Source organism: Aethina tumida, chromosome 3 (assembly GCF_024364675.1).
Source record: "Aethina tumida isolate Nest 87 chromosome 3, icAetTumi1.1, whole genome shotgun sequence".
In the NCBI taxonomy this organism is placed as follows: Eukaryota; Metazoa; Arthropoda; class Insecta; order Coleoptera; family Nitidulidae; genus Aethina; species Aethina tumida.
In genome coordinates, this window is record NC_065437.1 from 92076 (window position 1) to 101200 (window position 9125).

General features: G+C 32.2%; 3 protein-coding genes and 1 long non-coding RNA gene across 6 annotated transcripts; 2 read left to right on the plus strand and 2 right to left on the minus strand.

The window, feature by feature from the left end:
* Positions 1 to 855: 855 nt before the first annotated feature.
* On the minus strand, positions 856 to 1364 carry LOC109604687 (uncharacterized). Its single transcript, XM_020021217.2, has 2 exons — positions 1105 to 1364; positions 856 to 1050 (listed from the first exon to the last, which is right to left on the minus strand). Exons 1-2 carry the CDS (start codon positions 1273 to 1275, stop codon positions 907 to 909), a joined length of 315 nt encoding a protein of 104 aa, XP_019876776.1. The 5' UTR covers positions 1276 to 1364; the 3' UTR covers positions 856 to 906.
* Positions 1365 to 1443: 79 nt separating this feature from the next.
* LOC109604685 (required for meiotic nuclear division protein 1 homolog) lies at positions 1444 to 3126 on the plus strand. The gene is made up of 5 exons (XM_020021216.2): positions 1444 to 1928; positions 1980 to 2191; positions 2245 to 2426; positions 2484 to 2668; positions 2726 to 3126. The coding sequence occupies exons 1-5, from the start codon at positions 1578 to 1580 to the stop codon at positions 2939 to 2941; spliced, it is 1146 nt and encodes a 381-aa protein (XP_019876775.1). The 5' UTR covers positions 1444 to 1577; the 3' UTR covers positions 2942 to 3126.
* A 706-nt stretch (positions 3127 to 3832) lies between these two features.
* Positions 3833 to 5790, minus strand: LOC126265087 (uncharacterized). 3 transcript variants are annotated; one of them, XR_007547641.1, is made up of 4 exons: positions 5597 to 5790; positions 5466 to 5515; positions 5241 to 5407; positions 4880 to 5040 (listed from the first exon to the last, which is right to left on the minus strand). It is a non-coding gene; the product is annotated as an uncharacterized LOC126265087 (long non-coding RNA). The 3 variants fall into 3 exon arrangements; XR_007547642.1 differs by adding an exon at positions 3833 to 4197 and having other exon boundaries at positions 4302 to 5040; positions 5241 to 5790; XR_007547640.1 differs by having other exon boundaries at positions 5241 to 5515.
* A 92-nt stretch (positions 5791 to 5882) lies between these two features.
* On the plus strand, positions 5883 to 6612 carry LOC109604686 (uncharacterized). Its single transcript, XM_049965605.1, has 3 exons — positions 5883 to 5901; positions 5962 to 6029; positions 6084 to 6612. Coding segments are annotated over exons 1-3 (450 nt in total). The 5' UTR covers positions 5883 to 5900; the 3' UTR covers positions 6465 to 6612.
* Positions 6613 to 9125: the final 2513 nt, after the last annotated feature.

The window sequence follows — 9125 nt, forward strand, 5'->3', positions numbered from 1 at the left end:
ATTCAGTTTGTACATGTTCTTTGAAACCCTGCAGTATTTTCAATACTACCCTGTCATCATATTCCTTCCTGATATTCTTCATTCCTATTTAGTACTTGCGTCTACATTAAATATTAATACTTTTCTGAACGCAATCAATAGGCACGTGAAAAAATTACGGAATAAAATCGAAAATGATACCATTTCACTTATAAATTATAACATCATGATAAGAAGAACCAGTGTAAGTAACATAAAAAACAGTCTTTATGAATGCATTACTTTATTCCGAATTATTGATACATTTAACAAAGTGTACGGCGTCCAAATTTTAGGTATTGCCGGGGCAATTTTATTATTCGTTACCGACAATGTGAAATTAATTATTTTTAGTTCGAGGGACTTCTATGACTGTTCTGAAGAAGAATTTATACAAATTATGAAAATAATATTTGTGAAATTTTTAAAAGGATGTCAATACATAGTAATTATATGTTTAATATTAACATTTATAAATATTATATTTCTTTTTTTATTTTCAGATATTTGGCATACTAATTGCGTCACCTTGTTTTGTGATAACTAAACAAATAGATACTATTGATATATTATTAAGTAAAAGTGTAATTAAAATCCCAACAAGTACCAAAGACACTTCTTTGCATCTTTTAAAATCTCAAATAATGATAATGTGTAGTTATATAAAAACTAGAAAACCGTTCTTCACAGCTGCAGGCTTTTTTGAGGTGAATTATTCAATGCTTTTGTACATTTTTAGTGGGGTCACATCATTTATTATAGTTTATATTCAACTACAATAATTATGTAGTGGTTTTAGGAAGGATAATGAGGGAAGACTCATTAACAAAACACAAACAACATATTACGAATTTAATAAATAAAAACTACGGTAACAATGTATGTATTTTAATCCCACGGCTCCCGAACTCTGAGATGTGCCAGTCTTGATTCTAGCGTAACATTATCTTTGAACTCCTTATTCTTTGTAATTAAATTGATAAAGTTTTGTTCGTTTTTACCTAATGCCTTGGCATGACCAAAAGATTGTTCCTAAAATTGTTAAATTAGTACACAAATACGAATTAATTATATTATCACGTTCACTTTTGTCAAGTATGAATGTCTCAACAGGAACATGTTTTTTTCTTCAATTTCAAACTCATTTTTTAGCTTTTGCACGTCTGCTTTGGTAACTTGTTTGTACAATCGATTTTTGCCTCTGAAAATGTGGCCGTTGGGCATTTTCTTTCGAAATAAAGCTTGAAATATCCTCATTTTTATTGTTTTCGTAACCTAAAGTTCATAACCACACTTTCAAAATCTGGTATAAAAAGGCAAGGTTGCCGGATCCACTTAGTGTACGAAATAATAATAAATTTATACAATTTATAACAACTTAAATTAAATTGATTATTGATTCTATGCATTTTACGTTCATTTATAATTTCAAAGAATCAAACAATTTAAAATAAATATAATTTTATAAGGAGCATTGGCAACATAGCATATAACCTAAAAAGTAAAGTAACCTCCAATTGTTTAAAATATTGTGCAATGTTTTTTTTAATTCTTTAAAAATGATTTTAAAACAATTAACAATAGGTTTAATTAAATTTGCCAAGCCCCTGGCAACCACAAACCGGTTTTTCCATTTGTCCACATCAGAGTTTGCGAAATTGGATTTCATAAATTCCAATCGGATGACAAACTTGAAACTTAGGGCATTTGCAACCAACAACCACGACAATATCAGCTCAATTCAAATAAAAAAGAGGCCTATCAGAAAGAAGAAAACTCTGGAAGTTGAAAGGACAGGTCTATACAATGTTGTAGCATTTGCGACCTGTGAAGAATATGATTTGGATGAACTTATGAAAGGTTTGAAGGCACAAGACTTGTATGAGCCCAAATTAATTGAAAATACTGAGGTAAAAAAATACAATAAAATTTTTTAATTGATTAAAACTCATTGTTTTTAGGTGGTGCATGCTACTGCTAAATATCAAGTTGATAATGAAGCCAGAGAAATATTCTTTTTTAAAGAAGGAGCAGCAGTTTTGTGGAACATAACTGATCTTGAGAGCAGTAATTTATTGAATTTTCTCAAAAAATATCAATATGATGGTTATTCAGAAAGGTTGTCTCAGTCAGAAAGTGAAATCATGAATTACAAATACCAGTCTGAAGAAGAGTAAGTTAATTAATAACAAAATTAGTGTTCCTGCAAGTTGAGGTTTATTTTAGTAAGCCAAGCTGTTTGGACAAGGATGGGAATTTTGTGCTTTCAACTCACAAGGACGCTCACACATTGGACAAATACACATTTTCTAATGCAATGATACTTTCAGTAAAACTTGGCATTTGGGAAGCCAGTTTAGAAAAGTATATTGACACCATTGAGTCAGTCACAGAAGACCTAAAGTTAGGTTTGTTGTCACACTTCTTTATTAGCTTGATTTGATTTTATAATTTGTTTGTTCTAGGTAAAAAAATTAATATGACTCGTGAAGAAGTCCTGCGAAAACACGGAGAACTTTTCGCGTTACGTCACTACTTGAATTTGAGTTCAGACGTTTTGGACACACCCGATTTTTATTGGGAGAATGAACATTTGGAGAATTTGTACAATCAAGTGTGTTCATACTTTTGCATCAATAAAAGAACTAAAGTATGCTAATTTTTCATATTCTTTTACAATCTGACTAAAGTAATTATTTTTCCTCAGGTAATGAACGAGAAAATCAATCACTGCGTCGCCCTAATCGAACTGTTGAGCACTCATCTTAGCGACAAACATCACATTCGTCTTGAATGGATGATTATTATTTTAATTATGGTGGAAGTTGGATTTGAAATCATTCACTATGTGGACAAATATGTGAATACAGCTCCTGAAAATGTTCATGTGTCTGTGTCTACAAGTCAGCCAGCTGTTTTATAATTCTTTATACCACGCACATTCATTCGTTTTTATTTTAAAACCGTTTGTTGCTGTTTTTGGTTTTGTAATGAAGGAATGAATGTTGTATTGACTGTGTAAAATTCTATAAGCATTTATTATTAGTACCTCTATTTTATATTTTATGTTATAAACATGATTAGATGTAATAAATAATTTAAAAATTATATTTTGTCTTATTTATTGTAAAAATAAGCAAAATTTAGAATATAATAACTTTGGTTAATATATTTATATAGTAAGTTTTCTTCGTATAATAAAAAGTATATTTCAAGTTGTAATCTTGGTTGCATAACTATAGAATTGAATCCTGTTAAAATAGACGGATATACATACGTAGAATAATTTAAATGATTGGCAATATTTGTACGTAAAACGATTTACAGATGATAAATATTAAGGGTAATGTTGCAGAATCGGTCACTCTAAGGAATATCTTTAGCGCATGCGTCAACTTGATTTGAAATCATCTGTTTCGGAGATTTTAGACAGCATAGTTGCCAGATTTCAGTTTTAACAAAATAACTAGAGAAAAATGTTATTAGAAAAATCTCTACGTAATTTATTTTGTTTTTCGTGTACGACTTATGTCATTTATGTAGTTGAATTCTAAAAAAGATAAAATTCTACTAATCATAGTTTATTAATTACTATATTAATTTTTTATTTACTCTATATTTCTTTGATAGTTTAATGTCTAATTAAATATATTCAGAAAATATTTAATAGTTTATAGGTAAATTTGCAAAAGGGAATACTTTTTATAAAAAATAATACATTAATATAACAAAAAAATATATTTATATACTTTATAATAAAAAAACAAAATCAATTAGAATAAAAATAAAATTATTCTAAAGGATATTGCTCCCTAATACACATTATTGTACTCATAAACAAGTTATAATTTTTAAATTTGTTCCTCCAAATAAACTCGTGGAGGTACGATGGAAATAAGTTTTGTGAGGTACCAAATTGGCGGCGGAGTTTCCTTTTCGCCCTCATCCACATATTTTCCACATTCTGCGTGTGAATTGCACGGTTTTCAGTGTTCACAAAATTATGTTCGTGAATAATCACTTCATGGTGATATATTCCTCCGCCAATTTGATTGATATTTTCATATGCCCTCCACCCATCGGACATAATTATTGTTCCTGGTAAGATGTACCTATTCCATTAAATAAAGTTATATTTTTATACTTATAAACAAAAAAAAAATAACTCAATTCGAAATTCTGGAAAAAATGTAAATATTATTTCTAACATGTACATGCTCTTACTTTCTAAAATAACATGCACAATTTCTACTAAATTCTAACAGTTCAAAAATATTTTTTACCTAGCATCCATCAAATACATGCTTCTACTTTCCTAAATACGCCTCTCCAACCAACCTTTGAATTATAGCAGATAAGGTTTCTGCAGTTCTGTCAGGAACTTCCACCAAGAAGCAACGCCCAGAGCCACGCTCAATACCACCGAAAACCCATGCACCAGGCAACCACCGTCCACGATGATATTTTCGATGAAAAAATTTCGATTCATCGATTTCTACTATCTTAGGCTCTTGAGCGTCTTCATCCCATCCACCTAAAACCTCAGGATTTCCTACCAGGTGTTGCTCGCAGAGTTCCCGACAGAACATAGACCAGTCTACCATTGTGTGGGTAGCCGCCATCCCTAGCCCCACTTCTCGTTTAACCACTTCATGTGGCATATCAAACGCCCAACAATAAATTATTTTTAACATTTTTTCTACAGATAAGTTGCTGTTGGAAAAAAATGATCCGCTCCTAATTGATGATGATTTTCCACACCCTTTGCAACGCCATATGTATCCATCTGTACACTTTTTTTTTATGAATGACATGGCTTGATTGCAGTTGGCACATATACTCCTATTCTTAAGTATTCCGCGTCTAACACACCACTGTATTGCTAGCAATGGATTGCCAAAACTTAATCCAGCCAAATTGTACGATTCATTCAAATCTATATCAACTACATTATCCACAACAATACTAGTAGGAGCCTTTGACCTTCTCTGAACAGCCATAGTCTATTGCACTAAACTAACTCTAAAAAAATTAAATACTAGTGAATTTAAAATATAGTAAATTGGGAATAAGTTAAAAAATAATAAAAATACATTTTTAATTAAATACAATACAATTATAAATATATATATATATATATATATATATATATATATATATATATATATATATATATATATATATATATAACTAATTAATGATTAAATTAAGATTGTACTTACCAAAAATTATAAATATAATAATAATATAAATGTAATATTATAAAAATATAGCACCCAAATAATCTATAAAGTAAAATAACTTAAAAAATTACTACAAATAAATTAAAAATGATCTTACCAAAGGAGTACAAATATAATGTTAATAATCTGTTAATAATGGAAATAATCTGTAAAGTAAAATATATTAAATGAGCATACCAATCAATAAATTAAGAATGTAATTACCAGAAGAATAAGGAAAATATATTGTTTTAAAAACACCACGGAAATATAACCTGTAAAGTAAAATAGTTTAATTAATAATGCAATAATTAATAATGCAATAATGATCAAATTAGAAGAAAGAATTTACTTACCAAAGAAATAAAAAATGTAATTCACAATAATAGTCTCAAAGAACACAAAACTTTCACAAAGAACAATTCGAATATTTTGACCGTTGCAAAGCGACAACACAGCACTACAAATTGTTCAAGAAGCGCGAAACCTGCGACTCACGACGCATGCGCTAGAAAATATTCCTTAGAGTGACCGATTCTGCAACTTTACCATATTAAGTTATATTTAATTTGCCAGACAAGCAAATTTTCTAAGAAAATAAAATGTAAAAAACCTCGCCGGTAATTCCCATAACGGTTAAGGTGGTGGGAAGAGATAAAAAGTAAGTATTTACAAGATATATGCACATTAAATTAAACATAAATAAACCTGATGCAAGTAGTGTTGAAAATGAAATTAATAAATAAAACTGTGGCTTTAGTGATAACGGCATGCACGTCGATAAATATTGTAAGTCCCATTTTAAATTATTTAAAATTGTTATTATTAGTTGTAATTTTGTAGGTGAATTCTGATCAAATACAAGTGCCCAATTCAGTAAAAAGAACAATTTATAATGCCTTGTTAAACTGTACTACGAAAGATGGTCGCACGATTAGTAAAGAAGCCCTGGACAAAATCGATCCGTTCCATTATCCAGAGGACGTAAGAAAATTCTTGGGCGAAGGATATCTATGTTTGATGCAAAAAATCGGTTTCCAAAACGATAATGGAGATTTGAATCCCGACGTCATAAGAAAACGATGGGTGGTGGTCTATGGAGAACCCGAATGGGAAAAATTGAGGCACTGTGTGGTACAGAAAAGTGCACCTTGGGAAACTGCGTTGGAGCTTGTCAAGTGTCAGTTTGTTACTAGTGGAATTCCAGAAAATGCTTTTAATTGATTAAATATCATAAACATTATTTTTAATTATTATATTCTTGAATTTTTATTATCAACTGTAAATCATGGGTTGCTGGTATATGATAAATATTTTATTTTGTAAGTTATAGTAATAATTAATAAATAAAATAAAGTAATTTAAAATTAAATATGTTATATTTTTATATTAATTTCAATAATATTTGCCTGGAAGTTTAAATATTATATTTATATATTTAATTTATAATATTTTAAAGAAATTGTACCTACTATAGTTTAATCATATTTATTATTATTAAGACTTTTTAATCGATATTAATACGCCACGGTCTTATCTGTAGCTTGTTTATTCATTAACTGACTCTCCTGTTAAGATTGTTTAACAAACAATTTTAGTCATTGTGTCTTGATTATATATTATGAATCATATTTTATATTCACAAACACATTATTTAATTGTAATTCATTTATAATATCGTTTTAATCATTATAGCATTTATTATTCTTAAAATTTAAACTAAAAATAATTATTTATTTATTAATTCCCACTAATATTGATTAAATATTATTAAAAAATTATATTTATATAAGTGAGTATTATAAATTGAGAGGTAAATAAGTTAGATTAATAGTTAATAGGGAAATTTATATTAGGAAGGAAACAAATTAAAAAGGGGCAAGTGGGCAACAGTTAACGACTGTTTTTAAGCTCTGATCGTGTGCTAAACACACAGGTAAGTAGATGAGATAATACGGTGGTATGGTGGATCGAATAACAGAAGTGAAGCGGAGCGAAAGTGTTGATCGTGGCAGGCAGGCAGGATAAACACGGGAGCGTGATGTTCAAGTGGGTGTTGACAGTGGAGCAGTATCGGAGGGAACCGATGTCCGCGTAATCCTCCGGACGTGTCTTCGGGGCTGACCCAGGGACTTGACCATGTCAACAGACGGTTGCCATCGTGGCACCGAACGGTCCGGACGCGTCGCATCCGAAAAACCGTGTTTGTCCAGCAAATTGATTTGCGCATTTCATTTCTTTCAATCACACACACACACAGATATAGAATGGTGGAGGAGATTGGAGGTACATTTTTAATGAGACCATTAGAGCGATATTAGAGTGATAGATAGATACATCCTGCGAGTTCCCAGCTCCGTGTCGCTGACAAGAGCACTTACATTTAAATAATGACGTTCGAGAGAGAGTGTCACATTCAGAGCTAATGGAAGATGCGACCGGCGATGTTTGAGTGTAGCACTTCCTCGCCGGCATTGTTTGCGGTACGGGATTACTTAGCGCTACATCCTCACCTGTACACCTCCATCGCCGCCGCCGTCGCCGCCTCTAATTCTCACTCGCACCGGTGACAAATGAACACCTAGCTTTTCAATGGGTCTCCCTCCGCATAAATGCGACCGACTCGTCTCCAACGAGGACTTAATTCGTTACGTTCCTCCGTTATTTGCTCCATCGAACGTTTTAATAGGAAACCACTTAAACCCCGGAGCGGTGAAGGGTTAGAGCGATATTTAAATTGTAAAAACATAAAACAAACATTGAAAAGCCACCCCAACAAAGTTGGAGGCACGTTCCGAAGTCTCGTCGGGCTCAGTTTACAGAGGAACGAACAACAAATCAAGTTGTTTTTGTTAATTAGTTTTTAAGGTGCATCGGCGGAGCAAATCCCGATCGGGGTGTGCGGTAGGTGACGAAGCATAAAGCCATCTTAGAGTAATCTGAGCGGGAGAGGAAGTGTTGTGTGAGTCAGTGGGAACGGACAGATGTCCGGCAACGGGGCTCTCTCTCAATTCTCATATATAACTTCCTGATCAGTGCTTGTAATGACGTAATTTGTAATAGATTAATACTTGGTCGGATGGTGTTGTGTCTGTGCACCTATACACGTCAGTTCGCTGAGAACACGCTATTTAGGTCCAGCTGCAGCTTTTCACATGATCCCCGCTCATGTTGATTCCTTGGTGTTCCGACCGACGCGACGCGACACGACGTTTCTCCCCGGCGGAGTGATCACCCGAGCACGGCTCCTGACACCCACCTGAGATACCTATCAGACCTTCGATTTCCTATCGCTCCAAGATATTTTTATTTTCCGCAATTGCTGCGCAAGTGAATAAAGAGAAAAATGTCCGTCTGTCTGAGTGCACCTTGTAAAAACATAAGGGCGCCCGCGGCGGCAAAAAGTGCCGGCGTAATTGAGTTTGCTAAAAATCACAAAATCTCTCTCAGGTCCTCTCTTCGTTCGCACACCGCACTCCTCCACCTATTCCACCTATTCCACCTACTGACATTTTAATTAGGGACTCGACTCGCTCTGCTCCACTTCATTCCGTCGTCTCCTTTTTGTCCGACGCAATCGTTTTTCTGATTCCATTTCGGATTCGTCACCGATTTAAATACATTCCGCAAAGTTTCAAGTACGAATAAATGGAATATTCATATTTGTTTGTAAAATTAATTGTAATTATTCTATGATCAATTTACAATTGAAATATGAATCTTTATTATTTATTTTATTAATTATTAACTTTGCCTCTTTAATATGTAATATTTTATTATAAAAGTAATCATTTTTTTTTATTGTTTATTACAAATAAGTGTTGTAATAAAGCACAAGACTAATTGAAAAATTGAAATAGAAAAATTAAAGGGATGATGTTTATT